Genomic DNA, 26,500 nt, shown 5'->3' on the forward strand with positions numbered 1-26,500 from the left:
GCTGTCTCTCTTGTCTCTCTCTCTCTTTTTTTCAAAATAATCTTTCCAGACCTCTCAGAAAGGAGTTAATAAATAAATTAATATCCTGTTATGGTCTACTACCATTCAATTCCTACAAATAAATCCCATCCACGTTGTATAACATAATTCACAAAGGTGACTGCCTCTCCCTCATCATAAATACACAATTTATGTAGAGGTTCACTTCAGAACATTCTGTTGTGACAGCTTAAAGGAGTCATTATTCAGGAAGAAAACCTTATGAGTTATTAAAGCTGCTAGTAGAACAAGGTCTTTGGAAATACGACTATTTGTCTCAACAGGGCTTTGAAGATAGTCTTTCACACAAAACTGAGTTGTAAGGAAATGCTCAACTCCCCAAATCCAGTGTGGGAAAGGATGGCATAATTCTTAGACTAGATAATTGATCATAACAACCTGAAACTGTTGAGCAGACTACACATTTTAACAACCACAGAAGTATTTAAAGGCACTTACTTGCATAGCCATTCAAACTGCTCTTTACAGTCGGAGCAACCGTAGTCAGTGGTCCAAGCATGGCCAATGGTGTACTTGTGGAACTTGAGCATGTCCATCACTCCCACTTGGGCAATAGCACACCCAAATAGGTCGGGGCGCTGATTAGCACAGGCAGCTTTGACAGGAAAACAGCTCTATTAGTATTCATATCTTAAACAATTAAGCTCAGCAGTGAAAGGTCGAATGCTAGTTCACAAAAGACCAACTTCCAAAAAGCTGTCTTTTATAAACACAAAGTTTCTTTGGAAAAAAAAAAAAAAAAAGAAAAAAAAATAACGTTAAACTGTTCAGTTAAACCAATGTGAGAAGAAACATAGATCACCATATAATACTTGGAGCCAAAAACCTTCAGTATAAAACACTGGATATAAACCCAGCTGCACTGGAAGAAGATTGCCAGTGAAAAGAAAGCCAAATAGACTTTTAAGTAAAACTGAAAGCAAATACACAAACGGAAAAATTGTAATTCCCAAAGATGGTATGTTCAAAAGAGCTTAAGAGCTATTTCCCTGTTCCTCACACACCAAACATGCTGTTCTTTGAAAACTGCCTTCCAAACTAGCAAACTGGGTTTCACGGAGAAATGCACTTATAAAATATGTGAGCTTTAGTACTACTGAATTGACATTTCTAAACCATTCACTGTCTAGACTTTTAGAATTAGTATCAACCAGGAAGAGAGCACTAAGGAGCAAAAGCACTCCATTTATTAATGAAAGTTCTCTTCCATAATTACTATGCAAATCCCTATGAAAAGAGTTTTGATAAAAGCAGATTACTACAAAATCAGAGGAATAACCTCATCTTCATAAAGCAAATTACTATTGTATTTTCTTCTTTTATGATTGCCATCTTCCTACCACTGGAAGGGATAATTTCTTTAAGAATAATGCTTGCCTCATATTTTAAAAATAACTGCAGCAGGCCCATCTAGCTTAGTGTTCAGTTTCTAAGAGTGGCAATTGGCAGGTGCTCTGGGAAAAGGTGTTAAGCAAATACTAGGAGGTACTTCCTGTACATTATCAGCTTTTGAACTAGCTGTTTAGGTTTTCCCCGAGCTGGAGTTATCTCCAACCATCTTGTTAAAAAGAGCCATCAAAACACATATCCTCTGTAAGAACATCTACTTCCTTTCTTAATATGTATTCACCTAGTGTTCATCATATCCTGTAGCAAGAAGTTCTTCAATTACAATTTCTGTTGCTTGATTTAAATCTATTACCTGCTGATTTTACTAATTCCCCTGCTTTTTTTTTTTAATTTTAAGAAATATGAGCACGGAGATTTTTACATAACTATTACAATGGATCCTATAATACCTTTCTGAATTCAGAGCTAATCACTATGCATTCACACATAGGTAAACTCTTTCCCAAATTCTTGTATCTCCTTATTTTTGTCCACTGTGAAAATGGATCGTTTATTCCCATTCTCCGCCTCCTGCTAACCAGGACATTGCTATGACATAAACTTGCTTCCAGTTCAGCAAAAACTTTTTTGCATGGCCTTATGCAAGAGACTTTGTCAAAAGCTTTTGAAAATCCAAGAATAACTCCTTACCTAGACCACTGTTACAAGCACCGTACGCTGCCTGACTCCTTCAAATAGCTCTAATAGATTTTCAAGATCTAACTTCAGCCTGCAAAATTTTTCCTTGTATGTAAGCTATTATTTTGCCTACTAGAGAAATCAGATGTACTCATCTGCAATTTGTGGATCACCATGAACCATTCAAAAATTGGCATTACATTTGCCCCCTTCTGTTCCTCAGCTATTCAGGCTTAGTAGCCTGCAGTTTCATACTGGAGTCCACTTAGGATCTTGCATGTACACCATCTGGTCCTGGCAACACACTACTTTTTATTTGATCGATTTATTCCCAAAACCTTTTCTGCTGATGCTTCAGCTTGAGTCAGGTCCTCAGAGTATTCCCCATGAAGAGAGAACTCCCCACGCTCCTCAGGAGGGAACATCAATACAAATAGACCATTTATATTGTTCTGCTCTGCCATTACCTTTCTTCAGTGCTCCTTTTACACCTCACTAACCTCTAAGTCCCACAGACCCTCTGGCCAGCTTCCTGCTTCTGATGTACATAGAAAACTTGCATTGCTAATCTTTATACTGGAAGCAATTTGTCACCAGTATCCTGTGGTTGGTCAGTCCCCATCAAGAAATTATGCTCCACCCTCTTTTCTCCATTTGAATGCCATTTCTATATTCTGAAGGATGCGATTTTACTTCTAGTCATCTCTGATAGGTGACTACGCTAACCCTTCCTGGGTCCTTTCTAAGCCACTTTCATAAGGTATATGTAGTGCCTTCAATAGCTGCCATGTCAAAGCTCATTATCTTTTAACTAAAGCTTTCAATCAGAACCCTCCCCTTCGTGTTATTTGCTTTTATGAACATAAATTATATTCCGGTAGGAAAAAAAGCTAAACCAGCTATCATAACATTTAATTTTAGTACTCTATTGCAGAGTGTCTCTTGAAACACTGTGTGCTGCTCAGGGTTTTATGAAAAATTGCTGCTCCTAGTTCCCTAAATAGTTATTTCAGTAAGAAATGACTTATGGAGACACTTACCCATTCCCACTGCACCCCTTTAATTAGCCATAATACTTAATTATACGCATTAATAAACTAACCTGGAACAACAATTTATTCATTAATTTTACGCCTCTGCACATAGTTGAGCTTTAAAATTCAGTACAGAAGCAAGATTTCAAAACCTCAGAACTGTTGGGGTAAGCAAACATGAGAGGTCAAACACTGCGTTTCATGAAGGAGGTTTTCAGCTCACAGCTGTGCTGCTCTGCTCAGCTTGGGGATCACACTGCAGGACAAGGAAGTCTTGTGTTGCAGTTGAATGAGGCAAGAGCTCAGGGCTCTGCACTCCTCAGAGACACCTCCTGTTAGTCTGACTAAAAGGAAACAGTATTTTGCAAGTGTGACAATACTCTGTGTTGTCAGTTTTTTCTTCAATAAATGAGAAGTGAGAAAATCTGGCAGTGGGTCCTCCTTGCACCTAAAGTGTAAGTTATGCTCTCTAGTGTCGCATGAACAACTGTTGCAAAATTTAGTTCTGCTTTGATGCAAAGGCACTTACAAGAATTTCCTAAATTCACCTAATTCTACCCAGTCAAGAAAAATCCCTATCTGGCTCACCAAGAGTATGGAAATCCAGCTGGATTGTAATTCATCTGCAAGTGCAAAGGAAGCTTTCTAACAACAGATTTTCCAGAGCAGGGAGGTCTATATTCCCAAAACTTGCCTCCTACTGGAGTGATGTACAGTCTGCAGATGTCATTTTCTTTCCCTTACCTAAACAAAGAGCGCGGCTGACTTATTCATCCATAAACACAGGTTATTATGTTGGGTAGGATGAATCTCATCCTGACTGAAACTGAAGTCCATGTAACCATAAAATAGTATTTTCAGAAGCTATATAACATGTTGAAAGTTTAACTGCATTTCCAAATACGTATTTATGCTCACATAAAATTTACTTGTGCAATGCTTGCACTCCCAACAGTGTGCAAACCCTTTAATCCTTTACCATATTCATCCATTTCTATTGATGCTCTTATTTACAATGCACAAATAACTCCTGTCACCTGTAACAGAGAAGCATATAACCTTACATGTATTTGTTATTTCTCTTTAAAACTAAGAATGTATGAATAGCCAAGATCTGTATAACCTCAAATCCTTTTTCCTATGCTGGCTGCTAGTTCACTGGAAAATAAAATAAAACCAATAGAGCCAGTATTCAGCAGCAGACAAATAGGGAGGAGTATAAAAAGAAGAACAAGCAAAGAGTGGTGGGCCTAATAAATCTGCTCATTTTCTATAAATCAGTGATTTATGAACTTGAAATACTTATTTTTTCTTCTCACATGACTAGCTCAATTGGATCATACTGTCGCATGCCTTTCATGCTGTTTAAAAAAAATACAAACAAACCCCAGTATTATTCATTTCTGTTTGCTTCTCCTTTCAAAATTAAACAAAATCACTTTTTCTTCTACTGCTTTCAGATACATGGATTCAATCAGAAATAAATTTTGGAGCTTTTTAAATACTCCTTAGACTATGAGACAATTTTGTGACAAATTTTCCTGTTTAAGAGGAGGCTGTTAATTTCCTTGAATTTATGAACACACACAACAGTGAATCGTACATATGTGTGAACAAGATGCATTTGTAACAAAGGGCTACATTTACACAGTCTCTCAAAAGCTCATGACTTTTTCAAGTAGCTGTACTTGTTTGTATTTTATGTTTCTCACCGAAGACATTGATGATGTTATTTGTGGTCATGTTTTAACTAAATATTTAACTTAACAGTGAAAGTAGAGTCCCTGAAAATTACACGTCCCTGAACAGAGGCTTTAAACTCAGAACTGTCAAGTTTTCATTTGCTCTCCAAGAACAACAATGCATGACTACAGAAAGAGTGAACGAGAAAGTCTGATGAAGGACTGCACGACATGGGATTCTAGCTTACACTTTAGACCACATCAAGTTTCCTGATAATTTCTGTTTCTTCAGTAATTATTTTGTAATGGTTAGCCCTAAAGAAAAATAAAAAACCCAGTATTTTTTTAAAGCATTCTTACTGTGTGTTTCTACTACAGGGTTAGCTCTACCACATAAGACAGTAATTGTAATTATGGCTTTTAACAGTCAGCTTTTGCTAGAGCCTGCAGAATCCCAATGTCCTATGCAAACAGCATACAAAATAGCATTGTATATATTTTAACATCTGGTATATATTAATGCATTGACATGCTGGCAGCTTTTGAAAAGAGTCTCAGAAATTTTTGTCTGGTTAGTTTGATAAACTCAGAACCAAACCCAGGAAATATATGAGCAGTTCTTACCAACTAAGAGGCCCCCATTTGAGCCTCCATTAATAGTCAGCTTCTTTGGAGATGTGTAGCCTTCCTTGATGAGGTATTTGGCAGCACACTGAAAGTCATCAAAGCAGTTTTGTTTGTTGGCCAAGATACCACCTAGCACACAAATAAAAAAAAAAAATCAATTGATGTCATAAAATCCATTTGATACCATCTCTTCAGAAAAACATGTCTGCAAAAATACCTGGGAACAATTCCAGTTTCATGAACATTTTAATAATTGATGCAGCCAGAAAGACAGCAAAAATGAAAGATTCTTTCAACACAGAGATGGTGTAAGATGGTTCTGTCAATAACTAATGCTTTCAGAAACTCTGAATAATACATACCTATACCGTGGAGTGAGTGCCAGGTAATGTTTCTAACCAGTAAAATTAAAGCTAAAAGCTTTGCATTGCAAAATACATACAAAATGACCACATACAATCCACTTGAGGTTTGATCTAATGGGACTTTATCAGCATTAAACTCAGTGACAGTTTCTTAAGGCAATAAAGCTTCAGCTTATAAAATAAGTACTTCTAATTTCCTGGACACAGAATATGTGGCTGGTAATTTACTTTTTTTTTCTATTATTCGTTTTCAAATCAGATGATATATACCTACAGACAACAAGGGACTTCAGAGTTGCATCTTGGTTTGAAATTTTATTGATTAACTATCAGTATGGAAATGCTTAATATTCTGCCATCCTGCTGAACAAAATTCCAAATGTGATCAGATATATGAGGACTAAATCATGACTGAAAATGTAGGTTCAGATGACATCGTTGGTAAGACTTCCAGTTCTCAAAACAAAAAGTTTGCAGGGTGGGATAGGGAAGGAAAAGAATAGTTTTCCCTACAATCTCTCAACTATTTGAGCAGAAGATTATCAGCCTAGGGAATTTACAGCTGACCAAATCTCATAATCATCCCATTTTAGATGCTTGTTTGGCAAGAGACTAAAACTGGCTTCTCCTTGAAGTTTATTCTACCTTTAGACCTGGTATGTTCTTTCTCAGGCAATTAAATGCTAGTAAGAAATAGGAAGTAGGAAGAAAATCCTCATATTCCTGTAGCGAAGTCTGTGGCCCAGCCAGGTAAGGGGCTCAGTGCATGCGGAAGTGGAACTGCAGTTCCTTCTACTTTGTTTAAAAGCTGGGTGTTTATTGTAAGTGAATTGCCGTTTCCACTATTGTCCAGGAACCCCCAGGACAATTAATTCTACCCTAAAGTAAGTGAGATGAGCTATAACCTGGAGGTGTCTCTTTATCTTCATTGTCCATCCAGTGATCCTAGACACCCAGTTTACACTGGATGATTAATTTCTATGTTGCAATAGTTTGGTAAGATAATTCTGACATTTAGTCATACAGATCTTGTAGAACTGGGACCAGTACATTTTTTATTTTTTTATTTTTTAACAAATACACACCATTCTCATATTAACAAGACCATTGAAGAGAGACATACTGGGACAATGAAAAAGCTTTCAAATGTGTGGTAATAAAGGAGAAATAAATCTTACTCTTTGCTTAACATTCTGGTCTGAGGTAAGGTCAAAATCCTATCTATACCACGAAAACTAAGTAAACAGACTTCTGTAATTGCTTCTGGAATTAACAAAGAACAGATACATATATTATTATTATACTGCAACAAAAGACCTGGGTCAAAATTAAGCAGGAAATAGGTGGACCACAGAAGCATTATTATATTAAGACAAATTTTATTAAAAACTACTACAAACCAATAAGCAAATTAAACTTAACGTAAGTATACTTCATCTGTAGCAATAACAGCCTGTCTCTGCAAGCATATATTCTATTTATAAAACTATTATAAATTTAACTCAATTGTGAGGAAATGACCCAGACAAAAAGTTACTGCAGATTAAACAGTAAAACCAAAATGTAACGATCTGGGAATACCGTTTTGTTTGTAGTAAGTTATTATGGATTACTCCCATGGCAAACTGCTGCACCACAAACACCACTGTTTTGGTGCATTTGCCTTGCTGACTCCATCTCCAGCAACTTATCCACCATATTCTTGGGATATGAATATGATGTCACCATTAAATAATGATGGGTATGTTACAGAGATAAGTAGGACTTTTTCCAGCTTTTTCCTCTGGTGAAGGGATGCAGAAAATTGTCAACAATAAGGCAAGTGGACAAAGACAATCAAAGGATTAAGACAAATATTGGATAGGAAAAACATTGAGAGAAACATATCAAAGGTATTAAGAAAAGGGGAAAAGAGACTGACAGGGTTTTGTAGTGAATGACTTGGTTTCCCTGCAGCACAAAACTCAGCTTAAAAAAACCGGTCAAATGCCAGCATACAAGAAGCTGGACCCCCTAAGAGAGTGTGGACCAGATGATGTTATGCCATCAACAAACAGCACTTGTGGAGCAGATTGTTTTCATATGAACTTCAATCACAGAATCACAGAACCATTTAGGCTGGAACAGACCTTTAAGATCATCAAGTCCAACCATTAACATAGTACTGTCAAGTCCACCACTAAACCATGTCCCTAAGCACCACATCTGCCTCCAGGGATGGTGACTCAACCACCTCCCTTGAACAGCCTGTTCCAATGCTTGACAACCCTTTTGGTGAAGAAATTTTTCCAATCGCATTCACTAAAAATAAAAAAGGGTTTATTCATAAATTGTGCAAAAACAATCTGGAAAAGTTACATTCTGAACACAAAAGTACACACCTTCTCTAAGGTTCTGCAAATGTTTTGAGGTTTTTTGTGTGACACCAAGAGTGTCTACATAGTGCTGTTGTCTTGGGGATCTAGAATTGTGGGGCCATGTGCACCTGTCAATACTGAAAAAGGTATGTAAAAGCAAGCAAGGTCTCCTGCAATACAGACAAACATTTTTTGGAAGATCAGTTCGAGATTAATAGCTGCATTTTCAAATCTGAAGTCTCGGGAACTTGACCTTGCTTTAAAAGCCCATAATAATTCTCTTGGAAAATACTGTGTTTGTGCAAAACTATTTTTATAGGTTGCAAAACCTGAAACAATCTAATGAAAACCATCAGAAAACACTGGACAATGTACAGATCCAATATATGAGTAAGAAAAAAATTACTTTTCTACAGAATAAGTAAAATGCAAAAGAAGAAGTGAGTAGGGAAGAGGGAGTGAAAATAAAATGTAATTTTCATTGCTAAACTTGCAGTTTTGTTCCTCTACTTGGACTGATTTACCTTTGTGCCAGGTCTCTCCATATTCACCACCGCCCCTTATGTTTGCCACTGCTAGAACACCTCCTAGGTGTCGCACAAAAATAAGTCTTGACACACTGAAAAAGCAAACAGAGGATTATTTTTCGTTTCCAGTTTTTGTATCCCTACCACTTTTACAAAAATACGTTTGAGGGAAAGATCTCTCCCAAAATCAATGATAAAATTGTGAATGAAGCCCCCCTTGACAGCCAACCTGAGTAGCCAGGCTTTTTTCAATGATTATCCATGGAAATGAAAACCTCTGCAGGCTTGGCAGAGGAAGGAACTAGTGCTGGTCCATTCTTCTTCCTCCTTTAGTTCTGCACTTCAGAGGAGAGTGGCCAGTGGTTCTGCCTAACAGAAGACCCCCCAAGATATGTCACCATTATTTTTTATTATATTCAAAGCCTTTGGTGTAGGGACTTCAAGCTATGCAGTACCACTGGACTCCCATAGCTTTCTGAACTGTTCCTCTTCCATTGGTCCTCCCCTTTTTCAGATAGGAAAGGAAGGCTTAGCCCAAATGAAGAAAGCAAAAAATTAAGACTTAAGATCAGTGCTTGATCGTTGTTTATGAACAGGTATTTTCAACTTCTGCTTAATGTACTTATTTTTGGACCTTTATAAAACTGTGTTTGCAAAGAAAACTTCTGCTTCTACCATTGTTTTTTGCCAGGCAGGGCCTGCAGTCAAGTTCTGGTCAATCCCCTTCTTATTTTTCCACCTGCATTGCCAAATAAAAAACAAATAGTAAAAACCAAAATTAATAGTTCTGCTTTCCCTAGTATCTCTAGAACCTGGGTGAAAGCTAAAGTACTGTAATTTTTTTTAAAATGCCAAACTGCAGAAGCATCAAAGCTATTGCTATATTTTTAAAAGGAACAGAAGTAATTTGAATCATATTTAACAATTAAGAGAAACGGATCTCTGATCTGTTGATGCAGTAGCTTAACATAGTAGATGCTGCAGACGGCAAATCACATGTATGGCAGAGACCAGTAAAACATTAAAATTTAATCTCAACAAGACTTTTTTTTCCCCTCCCGCAGGTTTAAATTTCTTATTTACTTGAAATCTTTGCTCATGCAAGAAACCAATGCCTGCAGAACTTAATCCTATCCAACCACAAGAGCAAGGATTGGGCCTTTTCACCTTTAAGTCCCTCTACTGCTTATCAGAAATGTCTTGAAAGACAGTAGCCCTACAGTGTGTCTCACATGGACGTCGTATCAAAACAAGTAAATTCTTCATACCTCCCAAAGCAATTATCTATGTACTAGCACTTTTCTTGAGAGTATATACCAAGGATTAGGGAAACAAAAAGAAAAGCAGAAGGATAACTGATAAGAGATTCCTGTATTTTCATAATCCATCAAAGGAAAAACTTTCCACCTAGGCTGGTTATCTGTGGCCATCAGATGGTTCAGGAGGCATGAATTATCTCTGCCTCTGTAAAATCAATTCTGAAGTCCATCACTGTGAATTGTATTTTCCTTAGATTGCAGCAACATGTTCATCAGATGCAAGGTGGATATTCTATAAGCACACTGTGCAAAGGTCAAAGAGCATTATTCTGTCAAACTCCAGGATGCCTAATTTCAACAGGCTGCTACACAGCTAATGTGGAGTAGCCTGACAGTAGGTTGCCTTACGAGATTATGGCTTCTTCATTTTTGGTATGTTAGAGCCACAAAGCCTCCCAGAATATTCTGCACTTTTCACTGTCTCTGTCCCCAACAAAATCAATAGAAACTTTCTGGTCCAAACTTATTTGATCTAGTAATCAAAGGTAGCAAATATAACAATTGCAAGTAAGGTAAGAGCTTGCTACCCAAATATATTGGCTCAGAGTATTTAAAAAAATAAAAAATTCCAGAGCAGAGTCCATCCTCTTTCATCTGCTCAAAGGAACTGTGCCCATCTGAAGGATCAGCATATTTAACGAGCAAAGAACGTGGGATCAACACAAGCCAAAGTACTGAGTGCAATCCTGTCCTGTCCATGGACTCCTCGAGCAGAGATGGTACCTTGATGATAATTTTTGGAGGGGTCTAAGTGACTTAGGATCTCAGAGGATATGCAGTACTCATTACAGGAAGCTAGTCCCCCATTTCCACAAGCAAATAATTTTTGTCATACAGACTAAATGGATAAAATCCAGAGTCTGATAACAATCATTATATTGACCAAATTAGAAGTAAGGTTTAGTGCATCTGTGCTCACTCTCAACAATAATACTGGGATTTAGGCACTTCTGAAAACATTAGTGTTTTCCATCCATAAGTGTGGGTTAGAGGAGTGGACAGTGAGGTGGATTGATGACTGAATGGCAGAGCTCAGAGAGGGTTCTGATCAGCAGCACAGCCTGGCTGGAGGCCTGTAGCCAGCGGTGTGCCCCAGGGTCAGTACTGGGTCCAGTCCTGCTCAACTGACTCATCAGTGACCTGGATGAAGGGACAGAGTGTGCCCTCAGCAAGGTCACTGGTGATACAGAACTAGAAGTGGCTGACACCCCAGAAGGCAGCACTGCCATCCAGCCAGACCTGGACAGGCTGGAGAGCTGGGCAGAGAGGAACCCAATGAAGTTCAACCAAGGCATGTGTAGGGTCCTGCACCTGGGGAGGAATAACCCCACACACCAGTACAGGCTGGGGCTGACCTGCTGGAAGGCAGCTCTGTGGAGAAGGACCTGGGAGTTCTGGTGGACAGCAAGCTGCCCGTGAGCCAGCACTGTGTCCTGGTGGCCGAGAAGGCCAATGGGATCCTGGGGGGCATTAGGAGAAGCATGGTCAGCAGGTTGAGGGAGGTGATCCTGCCCCTCTGGCTCTGCCCTGGTGAGGCTGCATCTGCAGTGCTGTGTCCAGTTCTAGGCTCCCCAGTTCAAGAGAGTCAGGGAACTACTGGAGAGGGTCCATTGGAGAGCTACGAAGGTGATGAGCAGACAGGAACATTTCCTTGATGAGGAAAGGCTGCGAGAGCTGGGGCTGTTTAACCTGGAGCAGAGAAGACTGGGAGAGGATCTTATCAGTGTCTACAAATTTCTTAAAGGCGAGCGTCAAAAAGGACGGGGCCAGGCTCTTTTCCGTGGTGCCCAGTGACAGGACAAGGGGCAACAGGCACAAACTGCAGCACAGGAAGATCCATTTGAATATGAGGAAAAACATCTTTGCTTTGAGAGTGACAGAACCCTATAACCGGCTGCCCAGAGAAGCTGTGGAGTCTCCTGCTCTGGAGACATTCAAAACCGGCCTGGATGTGGTCCTGTGCAACCTGCTCTGGGAGAACCTGCTTTAGCAGGGGGCTGGACCAGATGCTCTCCAGAGGTCCCTTCCAGCCCTGACCATTCTGTGATTACCCCATATACTCCAACATATACATCTAGTAATGTCACTGCCAATGACTATTAATTAATACCTACCCTGGTATGGTCAGTAGTAAAGTGAGACAGGACCTTAACTTGACGAATAGTTTGAGGTAGGTTTGCCTACATCTTGCAACAAGATTTCTCAAAGTGACTTATAATTTCAAGGAACCAGTTTTTTTAAGTATCTAATCAGGACTTTTAAAAAAGTGAAAATTCCAAGTGATGAGGCAGAACAAAACTCAAGTGTCATACACAACACTGCTACTGCCTCCTGTGTTCTTCCAGGTGGGTTCTTGCTTCCAGATTTGATTCCAAGTCAGCTTGGTGTCTGAGTCACAGCAAATTGCCCAGTCGCCGTGAATGCCTATGAAATGCCTCATTCTGCAGAGGGAAGTCTGGCTCTCAGCTCTTTCCAACAGTCTCTATAGCCTTTTGCTCATTACCCCTGTTTTTCCTTCTCTCTTGGGAGCAGCATAAATAAAAAGAGTAAAGGAAAGGGCAACAGGGTCAGGAAGCAGCCAGTGGAGGAAGCAGAAGATTGTTTCTTCCCCGGAGAGCTCCTTCTAGACCCTGTCACTCTTAAGGAGCATAACAAAAAATAAGAAAACAGGTACTGTTTTTTACAGTATAGAAAAAACATAAGGAGCTGTGCTTCAGGGAGCAAGAATGCATTCCCAGAATTACTGATCTGCTGTCAGGTATTACAGTTGACAGAGAAATGTGGGATAGTGCACTGGTTATGGGGAAAAAATCCTGAGTCACTGCACTTGGTTCCTTTCTTGGCTTTTATGCAGCAGGAGGGAGTGGTAGCAAATAGTAATCTTAACTGAAAAGAGTAATTTTGCACCCTGCCAGCAGCTGCTATGTTGCCTGCCCTTTCTCTGGGCTTACAGTCTCTCCCTGCACCACCTCTTTACTTGAAGGCTTGGTACAACCTGGCCCTGTAGCACCGAAACGCAATTTCACAGTCCGCTTCGCAATCAGCTGTATTCCAAGATGCATTAGGAATTGCTTCTCCTGTACCCACACGGGCACATACAGAACAGTGAAGGGAAACAGGTTGGTTCCTGCAGGGTAATTAGCTGAATCTGAGGCATTAGTAGCAGGTTTGTGATGGCATTTCCCCAGCAGCTCTGCCAAGCCACTGGTGTCAGTTCCATCAGCTTTCACTTGTACTCACTATGCAGGCTGTACAATTAACGACTGCTCTAGCAGGCACCATACTCGAAATGCTACCAAATGTAGCTCTTCAGTCCAGAGGAGCATATAAAAGATGCATGCTTGGATTAAAAAATAAACTGCTACTGTAACTGACTTAATGACTCTGGACTATCATTCTCATCATTATTTCAGAATCGTCTAACCTGTTGGTTTGTTTCTATTGCTTTCAGTGAAGAAGGTTTTATTTTCATTTTTTTGTGTTGGAGAAAAAATGAAAAGCAATACCAGTTTCTGAATTAAGCAGAAATACGCTCCCCAAGTCAGAGTGCTGGCTCATGTTAATTGGTGTTAAATACCAGTAAAAAACATTGTACTGGCTTGAAGAAATACAGGACAGAAACAAACCACTGTTTGAGAAGATGAGTGCTTTGTGAAAAGTTACAAGAGCCTCAAGTTCAAATACAATATCAGGAATATTTATTCAGGAACTTGTTTGTTTGATTGACTTTTTTAAAGGCTACTACTTAGTTGCACTTCCATAGCTAAGCCTCAGCTCAGGATCAGGTGAATGATGCCTCAGCCTTGACCATCCTGTGGCTGCCTTCTAGCACTTGTGCCTGTGGGTCATCTACAAAAAAAACCAAAAAAACCCCAAAAAAAACCAAAAAAAAAAGACTGGAACTGGCTGGAACAGCACGTGGACCTGGGAACTCCTTGGGGAATACTGCAGTATGTACTAACAGGGATGTGGTCAAACATTACTTGAATCTGCCAGGTAAAGGGGGAACTGGACATCCTGCCTTCCTGGCATAAGTTCTCTGGAACGATTTTCTTTCTCTGATCTTGCCTGCCTACTTTTGGAACACAATTCCTCACAGAGTACTCAATTCTCAGGTTATTAACCATAATGATGTATTTAAAGGCTTTGGATTCTCTTATTTTTCCTTTAGAGAGAGAAAGGCTGAGAAGGGACATGTTGATATTACAAGGAGAGAATGATAAGGGAGATGTGGTCAATTGCGTTTTATTTACATTGTCAGTGGGATAATGTATTTTGATCTGAAAGTGACTGATAGTTCTCTGTACATTTAGTTTTAAGGGATTGTTACAGATTCATATTCTTATTTTATGAACTGTATAATAAATAAAGGTTTCATAGGGTTCAGGAAGACATACGTCACTGTTCCCATCTCCCATCTTCCTCTCTTCTGAGTCTCTCTTCTGAGCTGCACCCTCTTGCTGCTCTTTGCTAGACTTCCATGAGAGTTAATTTTAACTTGCCAAAATGGCAGAAAACCACCCACTCAGTTTTGATGGGACAGTTTTCTGCCATTCTTGCGAAGCAGATCAGCTTAGCAAAGGATCCAGTAAGCACCAGGGCCAATGGATGGGAGGTGGAAGGAGGCACTGTGAAATACCTTCTCCTTCTGCCAGCAGCCAGCTTGTGTCAGCTCTGCAGTACGTGAAATTTTACCTTAAATCAAGATACATAATATTTACTTTAAAAAAGAAACATGTTAAGTTCTATCACAGTTTTCAGCATCTACAATAAACTGTAATAAATCAGTGCTTGAACCTAATCTAAAAAGGAATTTTAAAATGATTCTGGTTATATAATTGTGTCTCTCTAAAACCACAGAAAATTAAAAACATAGCTTTACAAGGCAGATAAAAAGCTTTCAAATAATCACAGAACACAAGAAAGGAAGTCCACTGTTAGACAAGGTATTCACTAGAAAGGACAAGAAACTGTAAATGCTATTGAGGAATACAATCACAGTGACCTGGAAAAGCACGCACTACAAAGGATTGCTTGAAATGTGCCGATTCTAAAGCAAGACTGATAGCACCTAAACTTAATAGGACTGTTTCATAATAGATTTTTTTTTGTGTTGGTGAGCTGCAGTTCTGCTATCTGAAAAACTGCCCTCCATCCAGTCCTCTGCACTTTGGTTTTCCCCTGACTGCCTAGAAGCATTTCTTAAGTATTACAGACAGTCACTGCCTCTTGGTAAGTCTATTCAAACTCCCTTGCTGAACAAATAAGCTTTTGCTTTAAAGCGATCATCTACTCAATAAAGCTTATGGCTTTTGAGGGCTACAAAACCTATTTTGCACACAGCATTTTTGCTTTACAATTAGTTGCTTTGCATATGCAGAGCCCGTATCTTATGCATCTCAAGACAGAATATCCTCTTTCCTGATAAAATGGGAACACAGTAGGATTTTGCTTCTGATGTAATCTCAAAAGTATAATATGAAAATACAGCCAAATTTAAATTACTTACATTCATTTAAACAAATATGTGATTTTTCTATAATATTTAGACATAGGTAACTGTGTAACTTGGAAAAAAGAAAACTTCGTATGTTACTAGTTCAGTAAAAGGCTCAATGACTTGCTTAACGTACATCTATATGCTTTTCTGTTGAGCTCAGTGACAGAGCAGGAATAGGTTAAGGTATAGGGCAGGTTGCCTGCTGTAAACCTCAGAAGAGCACAGCACTTCTCTGCTCTGTGACACTGGGCAAAACCCTTGAATTCAGAATCAGACAAATGATGTCTGGACACTGGTGTGCAGTCCTTAAGGCCCTCATCTTGCTTCTCAGGGCCCTGAAATGCATTACTCTGTCAGATCCATAGTCTACCCCGGCCTCAGCCTGTGACAGTTGTTAATACCAGACACTTCAAAAAAAGGTATAAATTACCCCACATACCTGTAACTTGGTGTAATTGATATGTTGAAGCCTCCATATCCATACAAGAAGGCAGGGTGAGAACCATCCAGTTTAATTCCTTTCTTGTGAATAATAAACATTGGGATCTTAGTACCATCTTTGCTAGGGTAGAAAACCTAAGACAAGAGAAAAAGAAATATGAAATGCTGTTATTGTCGTAACTTTGCACAACTGCTGTTAACAAAAATCAGAGGTGATCACTTCCATGGTGGTCAACAGGTAAAACTTTCCGAGCAATCTGCACCAGTTGCCTAGGTCAGGTTCAGCAATGGCCATTACCCGCTTGGTTGTTTAATAGCTCTGGAAAATGTATCAAAATGAGACAATACAGAGGGTATGACAGTATCATTTTTACATATCTTATCCATCAATTCTACATACAAGGGGGTTTGAGAAAATTCTACAAAAACAATACAATTCTCTGCATGGGAAGACTAGCATTGTGAAAACACAAGACCTGCATGGTCCATCATACGTGAAAGCAGCAAAGACTGAGCTGGCAAGGAGAACAAACAAAACTAAAACCAGATTTCCAATCATCTAAAATGATAATTTCTAAAAATTTATCCTTTTTTAAAAATTCAGAATTTCAGACACTAGAGAACAGTGGACAGGGAAGAAACAAACTCATGGCAGGGTGGTAATTTAGTGTGACCCCACTAAACACTGCATTGGTTTGGGTAACAGAGAAAACTCTGAAGATCTGGTCTTTACTGCTGAAATCACAGAGAACTCCTTTACATCAGTTGGTGCAGCAGTCCTTGCTTGCAAAAACACAATCACAAGCAATAGGCCAAAGATATTTTAAAACTCACAGTATTTTGGTTTTAGTATTAATACATTGGCATTAACAACATTACTCAATGGAGTCGCTCCACATACCAGATTCAAGCCAAAAGACTAAACTCTGAAGAGCTGAAGACACTGTTTCTTACTAAGACTTGTGAAAACAGCAAAAAGCTGACTGCTCAACACCTGCATATGCAGCATGAATTCACCAAAAGCAAGTCTGTATCCAGCAAAAGTGGACCAAGCATTGGGCAGTCTTTCCAGGTTGTCTCAGTGACCTCTTCATCTCATCAGGGTGGTAACGTAAGTCATAACAGAAACTTTTGTGGCACTTGGTGGGTTTTTCGGCATTACCTAGCAGCTAGAAGCAGAAGCACTAACCCTGCAGAACCCCCAAATCCATCCAGCAGGAGCACTAACCCTGCAGAGCCCCCAAATCCATCCAGCAAGAAAACTGAACTGCCTGCTGCCTCTCAGGAAATCAGCTCCCAAAACTCCGAGTATCCATGCAGCACATACTTTCATATCTCTTTCTATTACTGCCACAGCACTGTGTGAATGTAAAAGCTAAATTCCACGTACACAAACATAGACTGCAATTGCTTAACACAGTTCCCATATCTTTTTGTTCTTATGCATGTATCTGCCTGCGAACTCTAATTTAGGATTGAGCATGTCTGACTTCGCCAGTCAAGCAAAACACATGGTTTTGAACGTAGTTTACTACTTGTCCTAAAGTTCTGGTTGACTACTTTTCATTGCTTTGGTTTTAGCATCATTATTTGCAGCTTCTAGTCTAATTAGAACAAAGCAGCAGTACATTAAGAATGACATTCTTATAATTTTGTTGCATGTTTACAACCTCTGTGCTTTTAAGGGAAACAGACCTAACATACTTTATAAAGCACACGATCAACAGGATCTATTTTTATAACACATGAACATCAACAGTAATTTGAACCTGTGCAACACGTTTATTCTGAGCATTGCCTGTAATGCAAAACATGTAAATCCACATAGCACGTTGAAAACAAAATAATCACATTTAATTTCAGTTTAATCATTGCTAAGGAAATGTAAGCCATTTCAACTGAAACCACATCTACCTCTGAAGGCTTCACCAAAACCTCTAGACATTTTCTAGATAAAATTCAGCATTTCACAGTTTGCAGCAGATGGAAAAATCCAGAACAAAAGCCTGAAGGCATTTTTACACAGATGAAATCAGTTTCCAACTACTGCCGCAACTGTACCTTTACTGACAAGTGCTCATCAGAACTCACAACAGTAGAATACAAAGGATTTTCATTTTAAGTGTTTAGCTAAACACTATAAACAAATAAAATATCTGATGGACAGAAAACCTGCTGAGGCTGGCAATGAGGAGCTCCAGAGAGACTCCCCTCTAAAATGCCATACATCAACTCCAGTTGTTGCTGGCAATTCACACGAAGTGAGCACCTGGCCCTCTTGTGTTTCCAGCAACTTACTGCTGTTGGCCAGTCCTTTCCCAATGATTAAAGGATGCCACTAATTTTACTGCTTCTTTAACAAAGGGGGTATTTTTTTAAACCTCTGAAAACTGACTTCAGTAGGGCTTTTATCATCATCAGTAACATACCATTAAATGAAAACTCAACAAAAAAGATGCACGTCAAGGTGACATTTGCAATTTAAGAGTTTTCGCTCTTATCTTTGTTAAAATAATGATTACCTCTCCCTCTGAGAGGAACAAATGGGAGTGGGGTGGAAATCAATTCAGTGAGACACCAAGATATGTGAAGCCATTTAAGCTTCTCCAAATAGACTATTTTCAACAACTGATTCAATCTCACCTTTAAATTAGGTGTTATCTCTGAAGCAAGTCAAATGGTTTATTCATGTCACCAATAAAGGGACAGTGCCTCTATCTCAAAGATTAAGGTAAACTGGAAAGGGCAAGCCCTAAAAAAAAAGGATTTCTCAAGATGGTATTTCATGCCTAATTTTAGAAGCTGTCGGCTTTTACAGCAGTGAACGCTCATAAAAGGGTACTACTGCTTTCTGCTTTATCACAGATAGAAGTGATCCACTTGTACTGGTCACATTATATTACTCATTGCTCATGTATTTTCAGATACACATGTCACTACAGCCATTAGCGCATATAAGAGGAGGACAAATTAGCAAAGTGATTTTGGAACAATAATGCTTCAGACATATTATGAATGCTGAAACTCACCATTCAAGGAGGGACATGCTAAAAATAAAGATTTTCAACCTCCAGGAATGCACCAGCAGTGCTGTGTGGTTGACAGGGCACTCCTGCTGCAGGCAACCCCTCGTGCTATTCTAGGAGCATACCACTGGACCAGTACAGGAGCACTGAAATAGTTGTAGCTCACTTGTCTCACACTAATGTCCCTATCTGTCACATGGCAGCAGGGTCTCAGTGCCAGAATCACTTTCAATTCAGATGCTGGAACCTGTGGCATAAATTTGTAGCCCCTCTGCTTTTTCTTATGACCCAGGAAGAAAGCAACACTGTTCACACAATTACTCATTACTATGAACTACACGAAAATTAAGCTATACAAGCCACACAAAACCCAATCTGAGTCATTCTTCTTTAGTGCATACATATACATTTACAGAGTGGTGTTTTGTGGTTTTCTGAGCTGTTGTTGGGGGGTTTTTTTGTTTGTTTTGTTGTTTGTTTTTTTATATAAATTTGTCATTTGAAAGCAATTTACACTTCATTTTCACATAAAAAAGACAATGGAAGTTTACTTCCAACACATTTTATAGAGTAAGTTTTACAAGTAAATACAGTTAATGGCTGTGTGATAGGGTTTGTAAATACTTAGGCGTTAAGTAGTATAAAAAAAGTTCTATACATTCACTCCTGGGGACATCTTTGTCCTCCTAATCATTATTTGCTTTACATGTGCAGTATTATGTTAGGTGCATCTTCACTTAGGGAAGAGGGGAGCGATCAGCCAGCGCTGTAGACACAGACCTAAATTCAGAAAGACTTCCAAGTTTACCTACTTCTGCCTCTGCAGTGACAAGAAGCGTCCTCTCCATCTCAAGTCACCAGGAGGCAAAACTACGTATTGTAGCTTTTGAAAAACTAAGAGGATTTGAAAGAGAGAGGTTGAAGACAAAGTTTTTCTGTCATTTGTCTATAGAGATAATATAGCCAGACACACAGAACCAAAACTAATTTTGGCAGTCATCCACTGTGACTTGTCTTGTGAGTAAATATGAAATCAGTATCTCTTAATATTAAAGCAAGTGATACAATCATCACAACAAATAAAGAAACAAAACTAATCTGCCTGAATACTCACACTGTGACACATAATTAAAAATACCTAAACCTACTGAAATTTAATAGAAACTTCCATTCTAAAAACTGAAAACACTCAGCAATTTGTAATTATTCCATTTCACTTCTTTCAGACATGTTTTCTCTGTTTATATAATGGAGAGATTAAAAGATGTATGTAATTAAAATTGTGTTGGGAGAAAAAAGTGCATGTACACCTGACATCATCTCAGTTTTACAAACCCCAAAATCCTTCTAAGCAAAAAAAAGAACCCCAAACTTGTACATATTTAAAATTAACCTTACAATGGCAAGATTCAACACAAGTTTTGAAATATCACTGTAAAACCCAAATAAAAAATAAACTTATGCAAATGGGTCTAATGCAAATATTTTAAAACTGTGAACAATATCTGAATGTCTAGAAACCTTTTATAATTTTTCAGACTCGCTCATTACTGGCAAAGAAATAAAATCCAATTAAAAAGTGATTAGTTTGGCTTTTCAGAAATAATTATTTCTGCAGATAATACCTCAATTTTACATATGAAAAGAAACTTTGACTTCTGGGACTTGAAAACACTCTCTGAGTCACCGTAGGCTAATTATTCTTAGAAAGCCACCAGTGATTCTAAAAATGTCTCTCTCAACCTCTCTTCCAAGATTAGGTACTACATACCAGAGATATCAATTCTTTCCATGTCTTTGTGTGCTTGATCAAAACCAGGTAAGAGTGACACTTGTCATTAGATTGACATCCATTGTACAAAACGCCAAAGAATTTTACAAAGAGCAACTAAAAAGGCATATACATGATACTGGAATACTCCTTATTAAAAATGCTTGTTCAATAATTTAGGTTTAATAACATCATGAGAATGCTTTTAAAATGAGTTTTGTTCCAGTGTCTTCTGTAGCATTTTACTGACATCATGCCTTTTCATTTGAAACAAATACAGGATGTAGCAGTCCTATAAGATTTAGCAATTGTTTTCTGTTTCTGGATAAGAGAGTCTGCCCTCACCCGTGGCTGCTGTGATTCCACTAGCTGCCCCTACAAGGTTCCAGGCAGCGCTAGAGAACCACAGCACCCCGCTCGGTCCCAGCACCCACAGGCACCAGTGAAGCAGGCACCACTGTGTTGGCCAGCCTATCAAAGGGAATCACTACTTCAAGTCTTTTATTTTCTGAAACTGCATTTCAAGTGTCCAGTTTCACATACAGTATTATTTCCTTCATTAAGCGTGTGATGAAGATTTCTCATCATATTTACATATGATGACTTTTTTTTACATAGAAAAGCATAAGGAATTCATAGTAAATTACATAATGTCGCTCATGTTTCCCCAAACATTGTGAACGCTTTGCTAAAGGCTCACTATTTTAAAAATCCCACACAACTATCTTTGAAAGATGACTGGAAGAGTAAACTTAAGGGAGTAGTCCCTGGAGAAGGTTTTCCTACCCAAGCTGTGGCATCAGGGTGTTCAGACCTGTATTTAGGTTCAGAGCTAACGGTGCCCGAGGCTGAACAATGCTACACAGCAACACCTCCCACTGACAAGCCCTAACAGCTGCCACTGGGTGCTTCAGGAAGGCAAGCCACAAAGACCCTGCCTTCACACCAGCAAGTCTGAACACTTCAGCACTGGCAGGCAGGGGGAAATCCTCGAGATGCCAGGGCAGAAATCTCATCTATGCAAAGAGAATCATGCGCTGCCTTCTGCACCGCCTCACCACAGCTCATTCAATCCCCTCATCGCCTCTGGCCTTACAGAAAACCTGATATTAGTCTCGGACTAAAGGCTATATAGCACATCACAAGCAAAACATCTGATTTATTGCAGCAGTGGCATGGACCCAAGTACAAGACCACCAGTGGCCCCGTGGACAGTTCTGGCAGCCGGCCAATTGGCCACCTGTAAGAGCAGCTCTTACTAACCACCAGTTTTAGTATTCCTCTATACAAAAGGAACCAGAAGTCAGAAGTAATAGAGAACTATTACCACTACACAGCAAATCCATGGGATCTGAGGTTTCGTTTCTTCAAAGGGGAATCCTCATCAATCTTCTTTAAGCCTCTTAAATTAGCTTCAGAGCAATTCTGTCTGGGTTGCAAAGCTTGCTTAATACAGAACTGGACAGGGGCCAAAGTAACTCAGTACAGTAAAAATTCATGCAGGTAAAACTCAGAAAGAAGAATACCCACTACAGACATTCAAAAGCGCTATGAAAATAATCAAGAAACCTTTTAGAAGAAATTGTTTCACCACCCACCCACCGGGACAAAAAGCAGCCTCATGCTGACAGAGGCAAAGTGCCAGGAGATGGTCTTTTAGAACAAATGCCTCCTTACTAAATGCAGCTGCCGAGCTGCAAATGACTGCAGGGAGGTGTCTCACAGGGTGGTGGGAGGAGAGAGGAAAAGGCAAGAGAAAAACACAGTTGAAAGTTCAGAAATGCTGCAAGACTGGCATGGCAGGAATTGCTTTTAAATCACACTTTTGTAGATTAGTTAAAGGGCAGCATCCCCTTTACATAAAGCCTTAGTGGTAAATGGGATCCAACGAGAACTCCCTCCACTCCACTGCTGCAACCTGAAAGACTTCTTGCCTTTTCTCTCAATGTTTATCCTCTGTCCCTTTCAGTGGGATCTCAGAGCTTCCTGCAGCAGAATAATTAGCATCTGCCACATACAATTATTCATTTTCTTTCATCAATTTGCCTTAAAGAGAACTTTGTGTACAGCGTAGACAGACATATCAGATAGATAACATTTACCTTTTGAGTTAAATGTACACTGTAGGCGTGTTAAACAGAAAAATGTCCCAGGGGGCTTTGTAAGTTACAGTCTCTTTCCTGAATCACCTCTGTGCTCATGCATTCAAGAAACATATTATTACGAAGCAGTAGTATAGCATGAGGTAAGCAACGGCCTGTCTCAATGGAAGTAGCATACTGTTATAAATAAAAACATTTGTAACAGCTGCTGGCTACTGCAATTTCTTTCATTAAATCAACTTTATACTTCATTGAGAAAACTGCTCTGATAGGAGACTATTCACTGTAATAGCATATAGGCACTAGAAAGTAAACACTACTCATCTTTACATGCTAGAAATCAGTTCAAGCTGTAATGAGAAACAGCGTAAGAATAAAAATGTAGAGGTAACTTACCACATGGTAAGCAAGGGGGAGAACTTATGCAAGCTACTCAACAATAACTATTCTTATTTTTGGTTTTATGCTGAGGTAGGTGCATGCATCTAATTCAACATGCTGAGGAAGAGAGATATTCACTCAAAACAGTAACTGGCTAATTCAGCTTTTCTGTTTCTGTCTCCATCTTGCTCAAAACTTGCTTGGTTATCGCAACACAGCCCTGCTGTTGAGCTTTCACGAGTTTCAAAAAGATGACACAACCACTGCTGGTTGTTCTCCCTAATGCAAAGGCATCTACATAGTTCAGGGTGCTCAAACTTGACCTGTAAACCTGCATCCAAAAATTTTTGCACAGAACAAATTCAGTCTTGACACTGGTGATGTCAAGAGCTCAGCTTGTGTCAAAGCCCCAAGAGGATCCATATATTCCACTTATATTGCCAAGAAATTTTGTTTATGACTTTCAATAGCTGGATAATTTAATTTCAGAGCAACTCTGCTCTCTCTTCCTTTGAGAATCATACCATGTTTACAGATGTCAAGTTTGCTACCCAGAACAAGAGGTGCTATAAATCACTAAACACCTACAAAAATTCTGCATGTGGTTAGTACAATTTTGGAAAAAAAGTCAATACTCTTAATTCTTACTTTTTGGGTTGAATATTAACAGAGACAATCTACAATGGACAATGCAAATTTCAGAAAGTCCCAGATCACTTGTCCTGTGAATATTTATTTTGAGGAACTTACTGAAATAAACAGGTCACTTAGAAGCACTTCCATGTGCGGTTTTTCACTCAAATTATAGCTACAAGTAATTTAATTTCTGAGATTTAAGCTTGAATTTAAAGTTACCTATCTTCCCCCTACATTATTAAAAAACCAAAATGGCAGCAGAAGGAAAAAAAAAATCCCCCAAGAATGGTCAAGGATAAAGTCCTAGAAAGTATATGGGTTGCTAGCTTAGAAGAAAATAATTCTAAGGATCAGATGCTATTGATTCCAACAGTTGTGTCTTGCTGACCATCTCCTTTCTGTGGAAACAGTACTTCAGGCTCATCTATTGTTTTCAGATTTACAGTACTCATTGCGTAATGAAGAAAAATCACCCAGCAAGCAGCAAGAAGTAGAAGAGAATTATGAGAATGAGTTTTCATGACACTGTTGTAACAATACTTCAGGAAAAAATTAAACCAAAACTCGTATGAAGCAACCCAGCAAAAATTTCAATTGATGGCGTAATTCCAGACAGACATCATAACTAAGACTTTAAGGTACTTCATAACAGGAACACCAAGAAGCATGCTGATGTATCCCTGTAATACTGTTGGAACAAGGAGAAAAATGAGTAACAAAAGAGGAACACCTTTTTTTTAAAAAGCATAAGACTAAGGACAGCTTGCAGCAATCTTTCCTTTCTTGGGCAAAATGTGAACAAGACAGCAAAATTAAAAAAAACTTGTATCAGTCATAAGGAATTCAACGACTATGAATCAACTACTAATAAATCAACAGATCAATTGTCTAATGATGTCAAGTCAACTTCAGTGAGCGGTAACAGTTCAAAGAACACCACTAAGTAGAGGGAAAAAGTCAAGGATGTTCCTGTTGATAAAAGATCCCCTGATTTTAGGCATTCTACCATTATGCTTTGAAGCTTTTCTGCATCTTGTCTATATTTTAGCCATTAGCAGTGATTGCTGTGCACTATTACTTTCAAAAATAATTGACAAACTGGCTGAAAAGCAAGCAGTTCAGGGAGTCATCAGGGGGAATTTATGTATCAATTTTTCCCTGTCTGTGAGAATAGCATGCCAGAACTAAGAAAATAATCTATTTCTTTATTGCATTTATCTACACAGTTGAAAAACTAGTTACTATGAATAACAACGGTATTTCTAAGAGGCTTCCCTTGTCCCATAAATTTCCTGGGAGATGACTCAAGGACAGAGCAGAAATAATTGATCTAAGGAAACATGATATTCTATCAGTACCTCTGGGCAGTCTTGATAAAATCAAATCAACTGCTAAATGAAGATGCAAACTAGATTACCCTTAATAAAATTGCACACTGATGAATTTGTAGTGGATAACAAACAGACAAAAGCCCACAGAAAAAAACCTTGCATAATTAGTGATTGAACCTTTCTGGTAGAAAAGTGAACTGCTACCTTCCTTTTCCTTGGAAAAACATTCTTTCAGAATGCCCCAAGATACTGTATTTTAAAATTTTTACTACTTCTGACCTTATACTGAGGGCACAAGAAAGAAGTCTCCTGATCAATCCCACTCATACGTGTTCCACTTAGACAAGTTCACAACTGCATCTCTAGGTAGTTATTGAAGTACTTTGTGTTTAACTTGTCCAATCTCTTCACCAGTGAATGACAACTTCAAAAAAACAATCCACCAAATCTATCTAGATAAAAAGCTATTGACTAACGAAGCTTCTTTAGATCTGCCTTACCTGTTAGTAGTGCAAATTTTTTCTGTTTGTATAAATGGAGACTATGCGGTTGAAAGTGTCCAGCAACACCAACATATTATTAAGAGGTGTGATTGTGCCATAGAACACTGATAAGAGAGGTTGTCCAAAACCCACTCATTTCTATTTAGTAAACATTATTTTCTCAGTAGAAACTGAACTGCTCGTAACTATTACATGATCATCTTGGTTAATATGTATTCTTTTCTAAAGGAATCATATTCACAGTGAAAGCAAGAGTCGTAGCTTTAGTTTACAAGATATGCTACCATTTGCTTGCCTTTTTTTCCTTTAAATTGCAGTCTGCTCCAACCAGTGGCCACACACCCTCATTTACTTTGCACATGTTCCTGGGTTATGAACAACTTAGTTATGCCAAGTCTGAATCAAGACTATGTAAGATCTCACCAACTTTTGAAATTGCTGTTTTCCACTCTCATCTCTATCAATCTCTTTTCCACCAGGGTGATGAATGCTAATTAACAAAAACAACAACAACAAAAATCTTAATCCACCAAACAAATGGCCCTGGGTGAAGACAGCAAGTATAATTTTACTGAGCTGCAGTGGTATCTATCTCAGAAGTTTTCTAAATTTTTCATTAGTTTTAAATATTACCAATTCTAATTTTTTTGTGTGTCCTGTATGTAGTTAATGCAGTTATTCCAAACACAATTTATTTCTCTGTTCTGCTTTTAAGCACCAGCACATTGGCGAATGTGATCCATGACTAAGACTCCAAAGTGCTGTGACAATGCAAGTAAACAAAGGAGCAACAACCTTCTATATTGTTCT

The 26,500-nt window shown here is 38.8% G+C and overlaps 1 protein-coding gene across 1 annotated transcript in view; it reads right to left on the reverse strand.

The window, feature by feature from the left end:
- Positions 1–26,500, reverse strand: part of LOC119149755 (prolyl endopeptidase) — a 113,527-nt gene that overhangs the window by 5,125 nt on the left and 81,902 nt on the right. Inside the window, exons 11-14 of the mRNA XM_037391423.1 lie at positions 15,939–16,075; positions 8,678–8,772; positions 5,429–5,560; positions 499–655 (exon numbers count right to left, since the gene is read on the reverse strand). Of these exons, the coding sequence (XP_037247320.1) occupies positions 499–655; positions 5,429–5,560; positions 8,678–8,772; positions 15,939–16,075 (521 nt within the window). The remainder of the gene's footprint in view (positions 1–498; positions 656–5,428; positions 5,561–8,677; positions 8,773–15,938; positions 16,076–26,500) is intronic.

The sequence above is a fragment of the Falco rusticolus genome, chromosome 6, assembly GCF_015220075.1.
Source record: "Falco rusticolus isolate bFalRus1 chromosome 6, bFalRus1.pri, whole genome shotgun sequence".
NCBI lineage: Eukaryota > Metazoa > Chordata > Aves > Falconiformes > Falconidae > Falco > Falco rusticolus.